The sequence below is a fragment of the Panthera leo genome, chromosome B4 (genome assembly GCF_018350215.1).
Source record: "Panthera leo isolate Ple1 chromosome B4, P.leo_Ple1_pat1.1, whole genome shotgun sequence".
NCBI lineage: Eukaryota > Metazoa > Chordata > Mammalia > Carnivora > Felidae > Panthera > Panthera leo.
Window position 1 is genome coordinate 69,552,603 of NC_056685.1, and position 21,866 is coordinate 69,574,468.

At 35.1% G+C, this 21,866-nt stretch overlaps 1 protein-coding gene across 18 annotated transcripts in view; it reads left to right on the top strand.

Moving 5' to 3' along the window:
- PPHLN1 (periphilin 1) overlaps positions 1-21,866 on the top strand; it is a 247,493-nt gene that overhangs the window by 145,096 nt on the left and 80,531 nt on the right. For 16 of the 18 annotated variants that reach the window (XR_006204793.1, XR_006204796.1, XR_006204792.1 and 13 more), the window contains 3 exons: positions 9,781-9,837; positions 12,537-12,616; positions 15,221-15,340. Coding sequence is in view for 12 of the 18 variants with exons in the window: in XM_042946278.1 (XP_042802212.1) it covers positions 9,781-9,837; positions 12,537-12,616; positions 15,221-15,340 (257 nt within the window). In the remaining 6 variants the exon portion in view is untranslated. The remainder of the gene's footprint in view (positions 1-9,780; positions 9,838-12,536; positions 12,617-15,220; positions 15,341-21,866) is intronic. The other 2 variants (XM_042946284.1, XM_042946287.1) reach the window with 1 other exon arrangement.

Sequence of the window (21,866 nt, forward strand, 5' to 3'; positions counted from 1 at the left end):
GTATTTTTAAGACTTCTTTTACAATCTCCACTAATGAGGAAGTATTGATTCAGATTGCCTTATAGGTATTGCTAAGAGAGAAATTTTTTTAGCCTTTTATTTTGAAAATTTTGAAACTTCTAGAAAAGTTGAAAGAATAGTATAATAAATACCACACAGATTTTTTTGGAACCGTTTCAAGTTGTGGTCCACATTGACATTTTACTTCTCATTCTTCAACACAGAAGATATGTGTTTGTAATCATGTTGGAAAGTTATACACTCTTATATTTTCTGCTAGTTCCTGTGTTAGTCCATTCTCTTCAGTCTTCTGTCAGTAGAAGACATCTATCTCTATATATCTGATTAGTATATTTTTCATGAAAAATCTCAGTGGTTTCTCCTAAATACAAGGTGTAGCCTTATTTATAGATGTTAGAGCTAAATCCTACCTTAGGTTCATTTTTTTTTTCCAACCTCCAATTTATTTGTTTGTTTGTTTGTTTTATTTGGAGTACCTAGACATGCATGGCATTCTGTGCAATCATAGCATGTCATTCTGGCTGAGTTGCTCAGTATGTATTGGAATAAATAAATGAAGCAACTTTTTTAGATAATCTGTTTTATCTTTCTGGACTCCACTGCCTACAATTGAACTCATTTACAAACACTTCCTCCTGCCTGCTAAATGCAAGGCACTGTGTTAGATAGAGGATATCCCTGTCACCAGGGACTGGAATATATTTAGGTATTTTCCCCTTAACTAACAACAATTTTATCAATATGTAAATATAACAGAGACAAGATATTTTTTTTAATTTTTTATTTCTTTGAGAGACAGAGTGCATGAGTGGGGGGTGGGGCAGAGAGAAAGGGAGAAAGAGAATCCCAAGAAGCTCTGTACTGTCAGTGTGGAGGCCAACGCAGGGCTCAAACCCACAAACTGTGAGATCATGACCTGAGCCGAAATCAAGAGTTGAACATAACCAACTGAGCCACCCAGACACCCCTAAAATATAACTTTGATATAAGAATTGATATGTCATAAATGAGTTAACCTGGCATGAGCAGGTCAAGGTGAGAGAGATTCTCACTCTGGGGGTTAGAAGAACACATCGTGGAGGAAATGACATTTGGGCTCATCTTTTATTTGAGATTTCTACAAGTAAAAGTATCTTCTAGGTGGGGAGAATTACAAGCCAAGATACAGACACCAGAAAAGTCAAGGATATTTCTTTTTCTTTACCTTTTTTTTTAAGTTTCATTTGTTTATTTTTTGAGAGAGAGAGAATGAGCAGGGAAGGGGTAGAGAGAGAGGGAGAGAGAGAGAGAATCCCAAGCAGGCTCCCTACTATCAGCATGGAGCCTGATGGGCTCAAACCCACAAACTGTGAGATCATGACCTGAGCTGAAATCAAGAGTTGGATGCTCAACCTACTGAGCCACCCAGGCACCTCTCTTTTTCTTTACTTTTTAACTTCCTTCCTATTAAATGTTCTTCCAAAGTATAAGAGTTTTAGTTTAACAGCATTTGCTTCCTACATGTTCGGACTGAGAGAAGGTTACTTCAAATCATTAGATTGTCTCCATTGTAGCTGTTGCTGGATTCCTTTATTTAATGAAAATTTATCAATTTTTTACTGATTTCAGAGCTAAGTAGAGTGGGGCTTCCAAAAAAATATATTTTTGGATACATGTATATGAATGGTCATACAGGAGGTAAGAATGTCATTTGAAGGATTTATAACAAACATTGTAACTTACATATGCCCACTTGCTTAAAATAAACATATAGTTCCAGGTAACTGAAAGCTTTTCTGTGGAGTTCAGGCTCTACAGTTTGGTATTTTCTCCTTTGTTTTACTTCCCTCTTTCCCACCCTCTCCCCTTTCAAGAGGATAAATAACATCTGAGTTCTAAAGTACACTCATATGCACAGATGTAAATATTAGCCAGACACCTTCTGAGAAGATGTATTTTTTTTGATGTGTCTGACTTAAATACAAATATAATGATTAAGAGGAGGAAAGTATCTTTGGAAACTGATTATGAAGGCTTTTGAACAAAACATGAGTAAAATGGAAGCTTAAGATTCTTGACAGCTTGTAGTGAACCTAATTATTAGTGAATTTGTCTTTTTCCAATTCTCCTCTAAAACATATTTTTAGGGAGGAATTTTATGTCAGCTTTCCGCCTGGTAGTTAGTAGCCGAAACTTTAAAATCTTGAGATGAAATTGTAGGGAAGGCACATGTGATGCTCCTGTCTTAGGGTCTCCGTATACTTTTCCCCATCCTTTGTGGTCAAATTGTTTTACTATCTGGAGTGATGAATAGATAACAGAGAAAGCTGGGAAACTAAAATACGGTGCAAATTGAGTGAAATAGAACATATGACTTTGGTATGCCTTCATGTTTATATTATTAAGTCATTTAGCTTCAAAAGTTAAGTTCTTTAATCAAGAAAAATGTTTGTTCTGGGAAAACTCTCTTTACAAGTTACTTGGGTTGTAACACTTTGGACTGAGCTATTGAAATGTTTTTCTATACTCCTTTCATGTAAATAGTTTTCAGAATAGTTACATAAAATCATCTTGCAAAAAGTTAATGGAGAAGTCTTATTTTAAACATTAAATAGAAAAAGTAACTGTTATGTTACACATTTCTGATACCAATTCTTGCTTTGAATCTAAATGTCACAGATAGTGATGGCACCTTGCTGTTCTTCAAAAAAGGACTGCGAAACAGGGTCCTTAAATTATCATTTAAATTGTGTTAATTAACAACAATGTGTTAATTTAGTTTTTTAATGTAAGTTAAAATTTAGGCAAAAATTTTAAATGTTTCTACAAATAACAGGTAAAAACAATTTTCTTACTTTCCTAATGCCCTCATTTTGCTAAGTTTAACTTTTAATTTTTTGCTTTTTGTTCATACTTTTCAGAGTAATTTTAATTTAATAATCACTAGTAGTTTGGCCATGGTAACCATTTAAAGATTAATTCTTCCTGATTCTTCTGTGCATTTAGTGTATCTCTTATATGATTAATTATAAGCCACAGAGTGGTTTTCACTACTTTTTTATCTTAACTACTTATTTCCCATTTTGTGCTTACACTCACATATACATGTCTACATATGTATTTGATTAAATTTCTTCTATAGCCTTTTGAGTTAAACCTGTAAACCTTTTACTGCTTTGTAGAGTAATTATCCTCCTAAATCAAAATGTTATTTTCATTCTGTGCTTTATATATAAGAATTTTCTGCCTATAACTTAATTGGGTTTACCTGTTCATACCTGTCACTATAATATTATTTTTTGTTCCTTTTTGTTCATATTTATATGCTAAGTGTAGGTTGTCCTAGTTAACCTCATTGCCTTTCCCTTTGTTCATTATGATACTGTTCCAGTTAAAATTGTTGTATATGTATCCCCTATATTTTTACTTGAAGTTTATTATTTTTATTCCTATTAATTCAACCAGATATTTCCCCATTTGTCAACTCTCAGATATTTATTTCCTTTTTTCCTCCTCTTTCTCAATTGAATCTCATTATTTTCCTATCATACTCTTTTGTTGAGGATAATGATTTAACATTAATAGGTGATACCAGAAATCACTCAGGTCAGTTTCCTGTCCTCATTCTTTGTTAAAATACTTCCTGTGGTAAATTTACTATATCAGTCCAGTACTTCCATCTTTGTATAGTTCATTTTTTATGATACAATTAAAGCTTGTCTTATAACATCTATGCAATACTAGTTATTTGTCTTAGAGCCATAAAAATGTTTCTTCTTTTTTTATGTTGTAACATTTCATGTATCTGAAGAATACAATCATAATCTTCTTGGTTTTTTTTTTCCCCCACAGGTTCAAGTATATTTAGTTCCTTCAGCTTTTATTTGACATGTTTTCAGAACTTTGCTTTCCTAATTTTCTTTCTGTTCCTTTTAAGTTGTGATGCCAGAAGTGAACTTTTACTTTGTCAACTGGACTGTATTACTGGCCCTTATTGAGACTGTAGGCAATTGAAACCTAAGCCATCTTCACATATATTACTATTTAACAAAATGCCCTTCAGCCTGTACTTTTTTTTTTCATGTAGTTTATACATTAAAAGAAATCTAGAAATGGTAAATTTCATATAATTAACTTTAGCTTATTATTTTCTTCTATAGAGATCTTAAACTCTCAGTGATTCTGTATATTTGCAGCAGATAAAAATAGCAGTTTCATCGACAAAGGAAATATGCTTTGGGTTTTTTATTAGTCATTAATAATTATGTTGACTGGCAGATAGCCAAATTTAGAAACCTCTAGAGACCTCTGTCTGTGGACTTCAACCATTTTTCTGCATTGTTTTTAACTAGTTGTGATCCTCTTATCTTCCTTTTATCTTGAGGATTTCATGGAAGACTTTATCAGGTGCTTTCTTGAAACTCTTAAGTTAGAATGAATTTCCTCTATCAAAAAGGGACATAAAAATTACCTTGTTTTGCTTTGTAAATCCATTGTGGCTCTACGGATGATTATTTAAATACATAGAAACTACATCTTTGTTAATTTGTTCTAAACATTTGCCTATGGATTATTCAGATTTACCACTGATGCTTATACATTAATTAAGCTGTTTGACATTTTGGTAGAATTTTTAAAATTCCATTACTGTGGAAGATTTGCAAGCTTATTATTTTTGTTGGGATATATATCTTTTTTTCTGTAGCTCTGACTTTGGGCCCAGTATCCCTTTATTTTCTTGAGATCAGCAGCTGTTACTAAGAATAGAAGATTTATTGTATTGTATTGTATTGTATTTTTTATTTTATTTTAATTAAAATTTATTTATTTTGAGAGAGAGATGTGCGCACACAAGCAGGGGAGGAGCAGAGAGAGAGTGAGAGAGAAAATCCCATGCAGTCTCAGCACTATCAGCACGGAGCCCGATGCAGGGCTCAAACACACAAATCGTGAGGTCATGACCTGAGCCGAAATCAAGAGTCAGACACCTAACCGACTGAGCCAGCCAGGTGCCCCTAGAATATCATTTTAAAGACTGTCATTCATCAGTGTTTAATCCTTTTTGCAGGTACATCTTCTAAGATGACTGAAAATGTACAAGAATTAAAAATACTATTTTGAGAAGAGTGTATTTGGAAGGTAGACTCCATTATTAAACTTAGGTGTAATGGGAAAAGAGACATGTCTTAAGACCTTTGGCTGTGAATATATTTGGAAGTCGACATGACTCTTTGGATTATTACCGAAATTCCAATAAATTTAAAGGTTTAATTCTACGTTTAAAAAGAAGGCTTCTTTGGTGCAGGTTTAGAGTGGTGATGGTAATAGAAATCAGAGCATGTATATTTTAGGTAATAGGGAGGACAAACCCATTCTCTTGGCAGCTGAATATCATAGCAGTTTTTGGTTTGAAAGTGACTGTATTTGTGTTCAGTACTCATACAGTCTTGTATTCATCAAAGATATATTTCACATAAATGGTTTGCCAAGCAAGAGGGATCCAGTCTTTGCTCTCTGAGTTTATGATCTGGTGAGGGGGACAAACCAGACATTCCATAGGAATAGACATTTTAGGTAATGTCTGAAGAGTGAGTAGAAGTTGGTAGAAGGAAGGAAGTGGAGAAGGATTATTCGGATGAGTGTTGTATCATATTAGGAAATCCTGAACTATATTTTAGTATTTTCTTAGAAGATCTTGGACTTTGATCCAATGTATTATTGTGCTGTTGAATTTGATTGTACAATATATTGTTCTTGACTGAGAATCTGTTGATTACTCACGAGAGCTTTGGCTATGAGTTTCCTGGGTGAATCCTAGGAATACAGGTATAGCTTTTCTGGCATCACAATGATTAAGATTCTAAAAACAGTAATCAATTAATGATGTTTCCATATGTGTAGGCATTTATAACATCTCTGTTTAGGGACTTAATACATTTTGTCAGCATACATTCAGAATATGTACAGTTAGTATAATGTTTTATTTATATTTTTTAAAGCAAGCCCATGTGGTTTTAGCTGATGTATTAAAAGGAGAGTTCTGTTCAGAAGTTCACTTCCAAATATTCATAGTTAATCTATCTTTACTTGTTACATCTCTAACCTCTTAGAGATGATTGTTTTGGGGAAGCAGAGGTGGCATAAGCTTTCGCTACCCCTTTATCTAGTTTCTTTTTTTTCTGTCATTTTTATTTGGTGTCTGTACCACAAGACCATTTCTCTTGTGTCCTTTCCATTTTCTCTTTCATACCTTCTTGACCAATAGGGTCTCTGGGAAATCATGTTCTTCCCAACCAAGAGCCCCAAATTTTCAGGTCGTTATTCATGATCCAGAAAATAAATCCTTTCGTTAGCATCTGTGTAGCCACCACATCTTCATTTGTTCATATCTTCATTTCTCTTTCACAGCTTCAGCTGTCAAAGGAGATGTGAATGTCCTACCTGTGCTGTGAAGTTTGTTTACTGATAAGACTTTCATGCAGAAGTACCTGTTTTCCTCCTGTATGTTAGGCATTGTACCAAGAATTGAAAGGTTTTAAGACGTGGTCCCTAACTTTCTCCTCTCTAATGATGATTTTAATATTTTTTCCTAGCAGTGTCCTTTGTTCTTACATGGGTTATCAATAATTAATAATAGTTGGTAGGCTTGGAGGAGTCTAGTTCTTTTCGTCATCACTTTCCAGAAGAAGGTACATTTCTGAAGTTTTATTTTGTTCAAGGAGTCATCAGATATTGTTGATGTTCATATCAGCTATTCTATTCAAAGAGTCACCAAATATTGTTAAATCTTATAATACTTTTAAATGTTTGTTGAAACATTAAGTTGCTTCTCCATGGGAAGAACTTTTTACCTCAGCTGTGGAAACAATGTTCCTCTTCATCTTCTTCCTCCTCATTTATTCTTTTACTTACCAGTACATTGACTTGGATTTCAACTTTCATATTGCCACCTTCAGAATTGTCCTTTCCTAGTTTCTTCTATTCTAATTTGGAGTTCACTTTATTTAGCATGTTACAGCAAAAGTGTTGAGTCTTTTTGCCCTGCTCTCAAGCAGGGAGTTAGGGTCTGCTTAGTAAGATCACCTGTGAGGTAAATTTGAAGTAAAGGCTAAATAGCTGAGGAGTAGCATCCTATTAGTTAGAAGTATAAAGGTAGGAGTGAAAGAAGTGGATTTAAGAGACATTTGTATTCATAGTGTTGGTTGGAGCCATGTAAGAGCAGCAAGCAAAAACGAAGTTAGGAGGAATACTCACATTTAGGAAATAATAACCAACAGAGAAGAAAGAGAAAGATGTAGTTAGCAATATGTAGGAGGACAAACACAGAAGTACAAAGGCATGAGAACCAAATGGCAATATATTAAGAAAAACTTGTTTTATTTTTTAGTTTTTTGAAATTTATTTATTTTTAATGTTTACTTTTGAGAGAGAGAGAGAGAGAGAGAGAGAGAGCGAGCGAGCAGGGGAGGGGCAGAGAGGGAGACACGGAATCCAAAGCAGGCTCCAGGCTCCAGGCTCCAGCTGTCAGTACAGAGCTTGACGCAGGGCTCGAACTCACGAACTGTGATAACATAACCTGAGCCTAAGTTGGTTGCTTAACCTACTGAGCCACCAGGTGCCCTTATTTGTTTTTTGTTTTTTGTATTTTGTTTTTTTTTAAGTAATCTGTGCCCAATTTGGGGCTCAACCCCACAACCCCAAGATGAAGAGTCCTGTGCTCTACTGAGTGAGTCCACCAGGTGACTCAAGAAAAACTTGTTTTTAAATCATTAAAATACTATAATAGAATACAAGAGGAGAACACTTTAGTTTTAATATAAACAGATCATTGAAAACTCTAAGATGAAGAGTGTGAGCATAATAGGGTTTTTTCCATTATCTCTTGTGTTAAAAAACAAAACCGTGTAAAACTTAGTGGGTTAATACAAGCACTTATTTATGAATCTGCAGTTTGAGCTGGGTTCAGCTGGGTGATTTTATTGGTCTGTTGGGATATTATTAAACAGCCCAAGCTTTTTTTTTTATGGATAGGAATCTGTAGTTAAATGTGATTACTACAGTGTCTCTGAAATTTGGTATCAAAATCAATAAATCAATAAACACAGCAGCTGTAGTGTGTTGATAGACTGACTCTCCAGGGGAACAGCACATGATTTGTGGTATTTGCCATGGAGTGAATACTACCATCTCAGGCTACTGATGTGGAGTCACTGAACTTGGAGTTTGGAAGAGATGTGGACAAACCACGATTATCAGCTAATATGAGCCATCCCTAGACTCCAGACACTTCTTGTAAATTGTCAGTGTTCTCATCTCTTGATCTACAAAGAATTTGAAGCAAGTTAATAAAATAAACACATAACAAAAAAGGATTCAGTAAATTGGTGAAGAATTTTCTATAGGAGAAACATGTGACAATAAAAGTCAGAGTAAATGCCACTGTGAAGGTGCTGAACAGTTGTAGTTGAATAAGGATTTAGCTAAAACAAAGAACTGTTCAGTAATAGTGTTCACAGTGTACTTTAGAAAAAAAAAAACAAACAACAGATCACCTGCTGAGGAGGAACAAAAATTGTCCTGATGACAGATCAGTTAACACAGGCAGAGGATATTGCATCTTTTAACAACATTCTTGCAGAAGTAGGACGGCAAATGTTGGCATATTTCTTAAAATATATTTTTTAAGTTTATTTATTTTGAGAGAGAATGAGAGAGCCCACGTGTGCAGGGCAAAAAGAGGGAGAGAGAATCCCAGGCAGGCTCGACACTGTCAGTGCAGAGCGCAAGTGCGTGGCTTGTACTCACAAACTGAGATCATGACCTGAGCTGGAATCAAGACTCTTGACACTCAGCTGACTGGGCCATCCAGGCAGCCCCTTAAAATATTTTTTTAATGCAAGGTGCTAACTGTACCAAAACAATTCTCAGAAAAAAATTAAAGTGGCAATTTGAGATCTGTACTAGAAAATTTTGTAATGTTAAGGAGTTTGCATCTTATTGGAAAGATATCTGGGAGCTCTTATTAGCATATTTATGGTATTTAAACTTAATTATGTCTGCATCACTAAGCGATGTGTGGGTAAGGAAGCTAACAAAATATTTACAAGATTGTAAATATGGGGCAATTAGGGGTTCTAGCAGGACAGTAGTTGTGGATTTGTTTATAAAGAAAATCCATATATGAGAAATTTTGTATGAGAAGAAGTAGCAAGATTTAGTAATGGGCTACTTTTGAGAGTAAGTCAGAATGACCTTTGCAGATAGTTACTGTAAGCCCAGGTAACTGATATGATACACCATGAAAACTTTGCCAGTATTCTTTTTAATTCTTAGTGGTGATTCATCTTTCTCTCTTGAGTTTGTGTGTGTGTCATTTTTAACCAATCCTTTGCCAACTTTATGATGATTAGAATAGGTGCTTACAGTGATGAGTAAGACCTGATCCTTGTCTTCAGCTTTAGGTGTCTTATCATATAACCCTTTTCTCATTCTTTTCTGCTCATGCTATCCTTGGTTAGCTTAATCTTAACACTTTGTTGTTATTATACCCAATTAGCTTCTGATCTTAAAAACAGAAATTTTCTCCTGTTTGTTCTTACTCTTCAGTGGCTGTTGCTCAGGCAGCCCAATTTGAAGGCAGGGTAGAAAAGAAAGGGTTTAGGGTCACCAGCAAATACTCAGAAGTTCCTGTTCTCATCACTCCTACTTCTGGGTTCTTCTCTTGTCCCTCCTGGGCACAGAGGTGCTGGTGTTAATTCCTCCTTGCCCACCTTTCCCTAGAGTCCATCCGTGCTGGTGCCTCCTACAAACGGCAGAATGAAGGAAATCCAGAAAGAGGTGAGTTTTGAGCTAGATTTTGATTTGGGATTGTGAAGGGGTGGGGGACTTGAATTGACAGAGGTTACAGAAATGGGAAAAGTGTATAACTGCTCCATTAGTCTTTAGTTGGAACCAGAATTAAAATGTTTTTTAATGTTTATTTATTTTTGACACACACACACACACACACACACACGCACACACACACACCCCACACACCCCACACACAGACGTGAGCAGGGGAGGGACAGAGAGAGAGGGAGAAACAGAATCTGAAGCAGGTTCCAGGCTCTGAGCTCACCAGGCGCTGAGCTGTGAGCACAGAGCCCGGCATGGGGTTCTCACAAACTATGAGATCATGACCTGAGCTAAAGTCGGACACTTAACTGACTGAGCCACCCAGGTGACCCCAGAATTTAATAGTAATAGATATAGGTAGTAGGATATGGAGGGAATATGTGAGTTGGTTGTCTGGGCTAGCCATTCCTGGTCAGGAATAGCCACCTCAAAGGAGATGGAGATCTGTAGAATAAACAAACCATTGACACATAGGACCTGATAACAGGAGGATCAGAGAATTTCTTTTTACCTTTTCTGTGTTCTTTCTGTTGTAGCATCCTTTTTCTTTATTCTTTGCTTCTTGCCTGTCCCTGCCCTTCATGCAACAGGTATATATGAGTAGATGTGGAGATACGATCTACCACTTGCTCTACCCTTCAGTATTCTTTGCTTCTGCACGCTGAGATTGGTTGAAATCTGCTTAAATTAGCCCTTAATGCAGCTATAATCTGGGAAGATCCTAAGACTACATTTGGTACTGTAATTGACATACCTGCAGTGCTGATTTCGTGTTTGTAAGATTTTGCTGAGTAAGAGATTATCAGCTGCTTGTTCCATGTCTAGCTTTGTGTGAGAATTGAGAGCCTATAAATACGCCTTTAATTAGCATAGTTTGCTGTGCTGATTGGTCAAGCCCTCAACTTCTTTCAAGGAATTGCTTATCTTAATAGAATGGGGAGGTCACCGTATCCTAAGGGTAGAAAAATAATTTATTTTTTCACCTAATTTTTGACTTACTGTTTTCTTAAAGGACTTGAACGAGGTAGGCCCTGGCTATTCAGAAATAAGCTATGATACTTGGAGCTTTTGGTGCAGTGGAATAGACCGACACTGTCACAATATGATATGGAATTTGCCATATGCAATGGAAATACAGTAGAAAATGACTAAGTAAACCGTGTTCTTAATCATTTTGGGATGTAGGGATGGTTGATATTTTTTGGTTTTTAAGGTCTACAAGAATTTTTAAAATGATTTTATTGTGAAAGCCTCTTAACATCACAAGTTAAAAGATTCTAGGGTTAACGTCTTTTATAAGACTGTTGGAGTCTCAGAGGTAGAATACTGTGCCTAGAGCAGGCATTCTCATCCTTGGCACTGTTGACATTTGAGGCTGGATAATTCTTTGTTGGGAGATGTTGTTTTGTACATTTGTAGGGTGTCCTGGCAACATCCCCAGCCTCTACTTACCGTGTGCCAATGGCACTCTACCACTGGTGACAGTAAAAAATTACTAGATGTCCCTGGGGAGGTGAGAGAAGTGCCTGCAGTGAAAGGCTTTCCAGGTCTGTAGGACATTGGAAAGAGATGTTATTCACTATTGCCCTTGAGCCTTTAGGCTCTTACTTAGCAATCTTGACCATGGCAGGAAGAGCTTAAGAGGCTTTGTGACTGAAGCTGGCTTTGCCTCAGTTTCAAGGTCGTTTTGTCTTTGCTTTTGCTCTTGACTGCTTTCTTGGCCCTAACCCACTGTCTAGTCTTGACCAGCTTCCATGTCACTCCAAACTTAGTGGCACCTTCTCCTTTTCTCTGCAGTTTAATTTTGTCAGTTTTCTTAGCAATGTAGAGCAGAAAATTTATATTATATTTGACACATACAAATAGTTTAATGAAATGTTTTTGTATCAGTAACAGCTCATCGTTATTTTTATGATTATATTTAAAACAATTTTCTGTGTTGTTGAACTGACTAAAGTAATATTGTTTAAATCTAGTTTCTGGCTTCAGTTTCTATAAAAATGATGATATACATATAGCACTACATTAGTGTCTATAGTGACTGAAGATAAAGGGTAATGATTATCTCACACAGATTTATTTTTAACCACTTAACAAATATTTGGGTACTCATTCATACCAGGCATTGGATTGGTGCTCCATATTATAATTTTTCTAGTTTTCATTTTTTAAACTAAACATTTCAGGAATATCTGCTATATTTCCCTACATACCCCTCGCTTTGAGCTGTCATTTAATTAGCTAGTTCTCTTTGTGGTATTTATATAATAACTACTCTTGAATTTTTATTGTGATAAAAGTTAGCTTTTAGGAACTTGGAGGAGGAAGCATTTATGAGTTTAGTCTTTTGCCATTCTGGAGGTCTTCTCAGTGGTTCTGTGTTGGCTAACTGGCCTTGATATGGCCTGAATTGCCAAATATGATGTCCATTGGTTCTAGGTTATTTGAAATTTCTTATGGTACACAGCCCTGGAAAGAGATAGGTGGACTTAGGTATTAACAGATTTAATTTAATAATGTAATGAAGACTTCACTACTAAAATGAATTTATGACGCCCCCTCTCATTTATTTAATTACAAAGTCACTCTAATTGAAAACAAATGAGCTAGAAAATTGCATTTTATGTTTTCTTAAACAGGTAAAGAGAGACCTGTTCAGTCTTTAAAAACATCAAGAGACACTTCACCCTCAAGTTCTTCAGCAGTTCCTTCATCAAAGGTTTGTTATATTTTAAAAATCAGTTTAAAGAGGAATTACAAAGTAAACGAGATGGACTGTCTGGTACAGGTGCTTTTATTCTTTACTGTCAAACCTAATGAGGATAATTTGCTGCATTTAAATATTTGAATCTTAAGTAACCACAACTTGAAGGTAGCTATCAAAATAAATGAGCAGTTTTCTTGAAGACTTTTTTTCCACAGATTATGCTAAAATTGGTACTTCAGCCATTGCGCATCTTGACCATAACAAGATGGGGATGAATATTCACATAGGGCATATTTGATGGGACTGTGCTTTTATTTTGGGAGACGTGAGTAAGGCAGAGACCTAACATTTATTGTATAACTACTTGATTCTAGTTATATTTTAATATATATATTTTTTGTATGCATACAGAAATCCCATGGTATAAGTAGTTAGATCCATTTTATAGAAAAGGCTCAGAAGTTAAATAATTTTCTCAAATTATTTCACTGGCAAATTCTTTCAAACATTTCAAGAATACTAATCCTTCTCAAACTCTTCTAAAAAATAGAAGAGGAGGTAATACTTCCAGGCTCATTTTGAGGCCAGCATTACCTTTCTACCAAAACCAGACAAGAACAGTACGAGAAAAGAAAATTATAGGCCAGTATCTCTGAGAATGTACATGTGGAAATCTTCAACCAAAATACTGCCAAACCGAATTCAACAGCATATTAAAAGTAGCGTACACCATGATCATATGGGATTTATTCCAGGGATACAAGGATGATGAATTACCCATGAATCAAGCAGTGTGATATATTGCATCAGCAAAATGAAGGATAAAAATATATGATCATCTCAATAAATGCAAAAAAATAGCATTTGACAAAATTCAACATCCATTCATGATAAAACCTCTGAACAAACTGGGTATAGAGGAATAGAACCTCAACATAATAAAGGCCTGATATCGCAAGCCAGAGCTAACATCATACTCTGTGGTGAAAAGCTGAAAGCTTTTCCTTAAGATCAAGAACAAGACAATTGGCCCACTATTGCCACTTCTACCCAACATATGACTGGAAATCCTACCCGTAACAGTTAGGTAAGAAAAAGATATTTAAAAACATCCAAATTGGGAAGGGAGAAGTAAGACTTTTTTTTTTGTTTTGCAGGTGGCATTATATTATATATAGAAAACTCTTAAAGACTCCACCAAAAAGCTGTTAGAACTAATACATAAATTCGGTAAAGTTGCAGGATACAAAATCAATATGCAAAAGTTGCATTTCTACACACCAGTTATAAACTATAAAAAAGAGAAGATAAGAAAATATTCCCGGAGTTCCTGGGTGGCTCAGTCAGTTAAGCGCCCGAGTTTGGCCTGGGTCATGATCTTGCGATTCGTGAGTTTGAGCCCCATGTAGGGCTCTGTGCTGACAGCTCAGAGCCTGGAGCCTACCTCAGATTCTGTGTCTCCCTCTCTTTCTGCTCCTCCCCTGCTTATCCTCTGTCTCTTTCTGTCTATTAAAAATAAATAAATGTTAAAAAAAAAAAAGAAAATAGTCCCATTTACAGTAGCATCAAAAAGAATAAAGTACTTAGGAATAAATTTAGCCAAGGAGGTGAAATACCTTTACACTGAAAACTGTACAACAGTGATGAAAAAAGTTGAAGAGTCAGATGCTTAACCCACTGAGCCACCCAGGTGCCCCTTTAACTTAGAATTTTTATATCTTAGTCTGTAGCATAGGCCTGTAAACAGTATTGTGGGAATCAGGTGATCCAGAAAAAAATGATTTATTTTCTTCATTTTTATATTGACCTCATGAACTGATCTTCTTCAAATGTTTTACTATAACTGATTTGTAACAGTGAATATGGAAATAAACAAAACTGAAGTACGAAGCACTAGTGATAGGTACTCTCAGGTCTGTTACTTCTCTTGATTCTCACAACTACTTTGTAAAACTGAATATTATTAATACCTGTTTTGTAAATGTGGAAACCAAGGCTTCGCAGTGTCATTAATTATGCATATAAAATCATTTATCTAGCAAGTAATGAAGCTGGCATTCAAATCCTGTAACTCTAAATTCCATACATTGTTTAATATTGTGTATGGTTGAAGAAGGGAAGCAGTGGAAATATCAAAAAATGAAATTTAAGTGTATAAATTTTGTGTAAGGAGTATGATTTATGTAAATTATTATAAATTATGAAAATAGCATGTCTGACTTTTCTACTGCATTAATTAGGAATTCACCTTGATGACATTTTGGCATTATTTATTTCATTGAATATAATAAAGATACAAAATTTAAATCAGTATGATGTCCTGTATATTTCAAATACTATTAGTATATTAATTTTTTTTGTTCTTTAAGATGAATTTTTAAAGCTCTATGTAAATGAAATTAGAAGTCAGATCTATTCTGTATGTCCAAAAGGAATTGCTACTTAGAGAAATTCTATCTTGAATATTTTTGAAAAAGCAAATAAAAGATGTACTTGTTCTCTATATACATTTGGAGGCTTACATAATTATAAGTTAAGTGGGATGTACTTCTTGATGTATTTGAAGTTTAAATGCTTTTGAGGATTGTAATAGAACTGTGCTTCTGTTTTTATTAGGTGTTAGACAAACCCAGTCGGCTAACCGAAAAGGAACTTGCTGAGGCTGCAAGCAAGTGGGCTGCTGAAAAGCTGGAAAAGGCAGATGAGAGTAACTTACCTGAAATTTCTGAGTATGAGGTAAGGCATAATGTCCCCTTTAGGTTTCACATAAAGAGTTTTGTCTGGATTTTAAATTATGGGTGGGAAATATTTGGTTTGTTCTAGTTCTGCAAGACACAAATGGGGAAAACATCCTCATGAATTATTAACGTGTACCACACAGAGTAATAGTATGATTATGAATGACTCTGTGTTCAGTAATTGTACTATACCTGAATTTCTCTGGTAGTTTAGAAGTGAAAAAATAGTATAAATATGGAATATAAGGAGAATGCATTTTATAGAAGCTTCTTTTATGTTTTTGTTTTTTTTTTTTTTTTGTTAAAAGTATCTCTCGAAATCATGCTAAGCCACTAGTCATAACCGGCGAATTCAGAACAAAAATCTGTTTAGACCTTAGGTCTTGGACTGTATTTATATTACATGCTATTTCTCTGCAAATTATCTCATAAATATCTCAAGAAATGGAATTATTCATTGTTGGGTTACCTGTGACCTTTGGTGAGTCTTGAGTACCAAAAGATGAGAGCATTTTTGGGTCCAAAGAATACTATTCATGAATCTTTGCATTAAAATATTTGAAGACGAACTCAAACTTCTCTGTATAACTTGTAACCTCTCTAATAGGGAAATGTAGATGTTTCATTGGCAAAATTAAGCTTTTCAATTCAAGTGTTGGTCTAAGATTATTTTGGCATGATATGCAGAAAATATAAAAATCTCTGTACCATGACCAATTACATAGACTTGAAAATTTCTGGCTTTTCAATAAATTTTAAGATACCTTTATTAGAAAGTTCTTTGATAAAATGGATCAAGCAATGGAATTTGATATAAAACTCATATACCTACATAAATCTTTGTATACCTACAAACATTGTTTCCAGAGTAATAATGTACACTGCTCATAGAAAGTACAAACCAGTATAGACTCTATCAGTGCTTACACAAATAAAGCCTTTCATTTTTAAAATGCTGATTTGTCATTTAGATATCAATTGTTCTTAAGTAGGTCAAAGTTTCCTTGTTATTGTACCTATTAAAGTAGATATTTATGTGTCTTTTTTTTTTTTTTTTTTTAAGTGAGAGAATGCATGCATGAGAGTGTGCAGGGGAGAGGCAGAGGCAGAGGGAGAGAGAGAATCATAAGCAGGTTCCATGCCCAGCTCAGAGCCTGACATCTGGCTCTATCTCAGGACCGTGAGATCACAACTTGAGCCAAAATCAAGAGTCAGACACGTACCCAACTGAGCCATCCAGGCACTCCTATACGTATTCTTGAGTAAATATGTATCAACATGATCTAGCTGTTCCTTTTTGGCACCTTTTCAGCACAATTTTAAAGCATGAACAATAAAGTAGTTTAATAGGGCCATTTTGTTTATATTCTTTAATAATTACAATAGTGGGTTTTATATTAATCTATATACTCAAAATTGCTATTTTAGAGAACTGATAATTTTTCTCAGGATTTTAAAACTTCCAAAAATTCTGTTTTCTTGTTTGTTTAGTACCCTTCAATTAGCAAGGCTTAAAGATATATTCATCACCCCATCACTTTTTTTTTTTTTTTTTTTTTTTTTTTTTAAGAGAGAGAGAGAGAGAAAGAGCACCAGCAGAGGAGAGGAGGAGAGGGTTGGGCTTGTTGGGGAGAGAGAGAGAATCCCAAGCAGGCTCCATGCTCAGCACGGAGCCCGATGCAGGGCTGGGTCCCCTGACCCTGGGACCATGGCCTGAACTGAAATTAAGAGTTGGAAGCTCGACTGACTGAGCCACCTAGGCACCCTTTCCCCCCCATCATTTTTTATGTCTCTTAATTAAAAAAAAATAATAAACAGTCCTCACTGTCAACCTGCCCTAGGTTTTAAATACTTCTGTTCTTTCATCATTGTTTGAATGGATCTTGACTGAATAGTCAGTCACATTGGGTCTTTTTAACCTCCTTATTTTTTCTCTTAAAATATGAACCGAATTTGCTAGATTTTGCATTAATAAGAAGCTAACAAGTAATAAAGAACTAATTAATAAGTAGCTAATAAGTAATCAAGAGCTCTCTGTAAGTGGAGTCATAGGTCAGTCACAGTCTTTTGTTGGACCAAAGGCAAGGTGAGTGAGAGTAGGGTTGAGATCTCTTTATTATGTTTGTTACATGGTGTACATCATTAATGTCTTTAAAAAAATTTTTTTTCTTTTAGCGTTTATTCATTTTTGAGAGACAGAGCGTGAGTAAGGAAGGGGCAGAGAGAGAAGGAGACATAGAATCTAAAGTAGGCTCTAGGCTCTGAGCTGTCAGCATAGAGCCCAGTGCAGGGCTTGAACTCACTGACCATGAAATCATGACGTGAGCCAAAGTCAGACGCTTAACCAACTGAGCCACCCAGGTGCTCCCATCATTAATGTTGACTTGAGCAGCAGCATCAATTTATAGCCCTGTCTAAAATGTTTTTCAAGTTATAGTGATACTTTCTTATACTGGAAATAAAGCAGCTGGGAAATTTTTATGGTACTGTTGTTCTTTTATTTAAAAACTTAATCCCATAGGACACCTGGGTGACTCAGTTTGTTGAATGTTGGACTCTTGATCTCAGCTCAGGTCTTGATCACAGGATCCTGAGTTCAAGCCCCACATTGTCTCCACACTGGGTGGGAAGCCTACTTAAAAAAAGTCATTAAACAAAAGAACTTGATCCCACCATATCTTATTAAAGTTTTGCTCAGATAGTAAGTAACCTCTGTTCTCAGGCAGTTTTTAAATAGTTACTCATTTCAGTGATCTGTGCTTTTTGAGAAATAGAATTTTTTTTTAAGTAATTAAAAAAAAGTTTTTAAGTTGATTAATTTTGAGAGAGAGAGAGAGAAAGCATGAGTGGGGAAGTGCAGAGAGAGAGAGAGAGAGAGAGAGAGAGAGAGAATTCCAAGCAGGCTTCGCACTGTCATTGCAGGCATGGGGCTCAAATCTGTGAACCATGAGATTATGATCTGAGCTGAAGTCAGATACTTAACCGACTGAGACACCCAGGTGCCCTAAGAAATAGAATTTTGACTTTAATTTTGTAAACTCATATCTGATTAGGTAGAATAAACTATAAGGAAAAAAGGCTTTGATGCGAAGAAAGACATTGGCATAGTACTGTGTGTGTGTGTGTGTGTGTGTGTTTAAATGTAGTTGTGGCAGTATTTTTATTTTATAAAATTTGGGGTTTTTTTAAGATTTTATTTTTTTTTAAGTAATTTCTACACCCAGTATGGGGCTCGAACTCAAAAGCTGAGATCAAGAGCCCCTCACTCTACTGACTAAGCCACCCAGGTGCTCCTTCATGTTACTTATTAAGTAATGGTCCATGTACTTCAGAAACATTGTGTAGATTTATTTTTATGACTAGGGACAGATTAAATATTTAGCTTTCCAGTTTATCTTCTCTTGCTGCTGTGAATATAGTTTTAAACAATTTGGGAGACCATGTAATTTACCGAAAGTTCAGTGAAATTGAAGATACATTCAGTGATATGCTTAACCATTCAGGAATGTTGTAATTCAATCTGCTGTTCAGCTTTATTCTTTTACCTTTTGGGCTCTAATAGAGATTTCCCTAAGTATTTGATAGAATAGTAATTCTAAAGAGTCTTAATGATCTGAGGGGAAGAAAATATTCTGTTAGCCAGTATGTTCGGGAAATGCTAGATTTGAAAGAGGTAGGTTAGGGGTGTCTGGGTGGTTCACTCAGTTAAACATCTGACTCTTGATTTTGGCCTAGGTCATGATCTCACGGTTCTTGGCTTTGAGGCCCTTGGGTTTGAGCCCCAAGTCAGACTCAGCACTGTAGGTGCAGAGCCTGCTTGTGATTCTCTCTGTCCCTCTCTGACTCTCCCTCTCCCTCTCTTGCACTCTTTCACTCTCTCTCAAAATAAATAAACTTTAAAAAAAAAAAAAGGTTACTTTGATATTGCAACACTTTTCAGGGATTTTAAGATGTTAATATGCTCATCAGTGGTCTGTGAAAGGAAGATGGATAATAAAATTCACATAATTTAGCAGACTTGACTGAAATTTTTCACAGTGCATATTTTAGGATTAGTATTTTAAGTTACATATTTTCAGAAAATAATACCATACTGGCTTTCTCATAGCTTATTTAAATTTGCTAAGTATTCATTCTGCATCTACTTATGTCAAACACTGCATTAGAGACACCATCCTAGCTGTCTAGGAGCTTACAGTCAAGTTTTGTAGAGACATAATTTACGATCCTCAAACAAATGGCCATCGGAGTTTAGCTTTTGGCTATCAGAATGAAAAGCAAATTACTTGGGGGCTCTTAGAATGTCCCAGTAGAACAGTTACTTCTTCCTATAGAAGAAAATTTTGACATTTTTCTTACTTAAATGTGAAAATATGATTTATGTTTTTCCACATACAAAGTGTCATTTTCTACTTCAGTATCTGCTTACTTTCTCCATTGTAGAATACCTATCTTTAATAGCCCTCTTTCAAATTCATATTAATTCAGTGGAATCAGTAGTGTTTGAGATAAGAATCAAGGTTGGTCTTTCCCTTCCTGTTTTAAAATTTATGCTGCTTTTGTGGTCATGGATGCCCTTATTAAAGGTCATTATTGCCCTTATTAAAAATATTGTTTGTACTTGTTAAATATACACTGAATGTATCTCAAGCACTTGTCTTGTTTTCCCTCTACAGTACCTTGAAAAATACATATCTAATTATATAATTGTATAATTATACATAATTTTTTAATAAGCCCTTTTAGTGTCAATTTATTTTTTCTTCTTGTTTTCTAAAAACGTGTATCTGCTCTGATGTGCTTTCTATGCTCATCAATTTATATTTTTGTGTGTAGGCCTAGAATTATGATAAAGCCTGAAATTTCTATCTTCAGTGTGTTTTAAACTTCAACAGGTTTTTTGTTTTGTTTTGTTTTTTTGCATTAACTTAACTAAAATGGAATCTAGTGGCAGATTTTGATCTTGGGTTTTAGTCAGAACACTGGTTGTATAAGTAATCCAATTTCCTTAACATCATTCAAATCTAATTGTAAACCTGGTGTTAGAAACCTGATACTGATACTGGGATTTCTATCTTAAATATATAAAATTTATCATCTTAACCATTGTTAATAAGGGTATAGCTCAGTGGTATTAAATACATTAGTATTATTGTATAGCCATCCACCGTTCATCCTCCTAACTCTTTTCACCTTGTAAAAGTAAAACTATACCCATTAAATGATAACTTCCTAAAGCAATTTATCAGTTTATTCTCCCAACCCCTGGCAACCACCATTATGTTTTCTGTCATTAAGATTTTGACTACTCTAAGTATCTCATAGAAGTGGTTCATACAGTATTTGTCTTTTGTGATTGGCTATTTCATTTAGCATAATGTCTTCAAGGGTCATCCGTGTTATAGCATATTACAGAATTTCTTTCCTTATTAAGGCTGAACAATATTCCATTGTGTATATGTACCACATTTTGCTTATCCATTTATCTGCCAATAGATAACGTGGGTTGCTTCTACATTTTAGCTTTGTGAATAATGCTGCTATGAGCATGGGTATACACCTATCTTCAAGACCCTGCTTTTAGTTATTTTGGATAGGTATTCAGAAGTGGAATTGCTGTATCATATGGTAATTGTATTTTTAATTTTTGAGGAACTGCCATATTGTTTTCCACAGTGACTATACCATTTTACATTCCCACCAACAGTGCACGAGGGTTCCAATTTATCTACATTCTCACTATCAGTTGTAGTTTTCTGGGTTTTTTTTGTCTGTCTGTTTGTTTGCTTTTTGCTAGTAGTCACCCTAATGGATATGAGGTGGTATCTCATTGTAGTTTTGATTTACATTTCTCTAATGATTAGTGATGTTGAGCATTTTTCTTGTACTTAGTGGCCATTCATATATCTCTTTAGAAGAAATGTGAATTCAAGTTCATTGTTCATTTTTTAGTTATTTGTTTCATTGTTGTTGAGTTTTAGAAGTTCTCTATAAATTCTAGATATTAATCCCCCTTATCAGATACATGATTTACAGATATTTCTCCCATTCTATGGGTTACTTTTTTACTCTGTTGATAGTGTTATTTAATAAGCAAAATTTTACATTTTTCAATAAGTCCAAGTTTTTTCTCTTTCTTTCTCTCTCTCTCTCTGTTTGGTTACCTGTGCCTTTGGTGTCATGTAGAAGAAATCATTGGCAAAGCTAAAGTCATGAAGCTTTTGTCCTATGTTTTCTTCTAAGAGTTTTATTGTTTTCGGTCCTACATTTAGGTCCTTGATCCATTGTGAGTTAATTTTTGTAGATGGTGTTAGGTAAGGATCCAGCTTCATTCTTTTGCATGTGGATATCCAGTATTCCCAGTTTCACTTGTTGAAAAGACTGTATTTTTCCCATTGAATGGTCTTGGTTATCTTTGTTAAAAATCATTTGACGTATGTAGGAAGACTTATTTCTGGACTCTCTGTTCTATATATATCTGTCTGTATGCCAGTATTACACTGATTTGATTAATGGACCTTGGT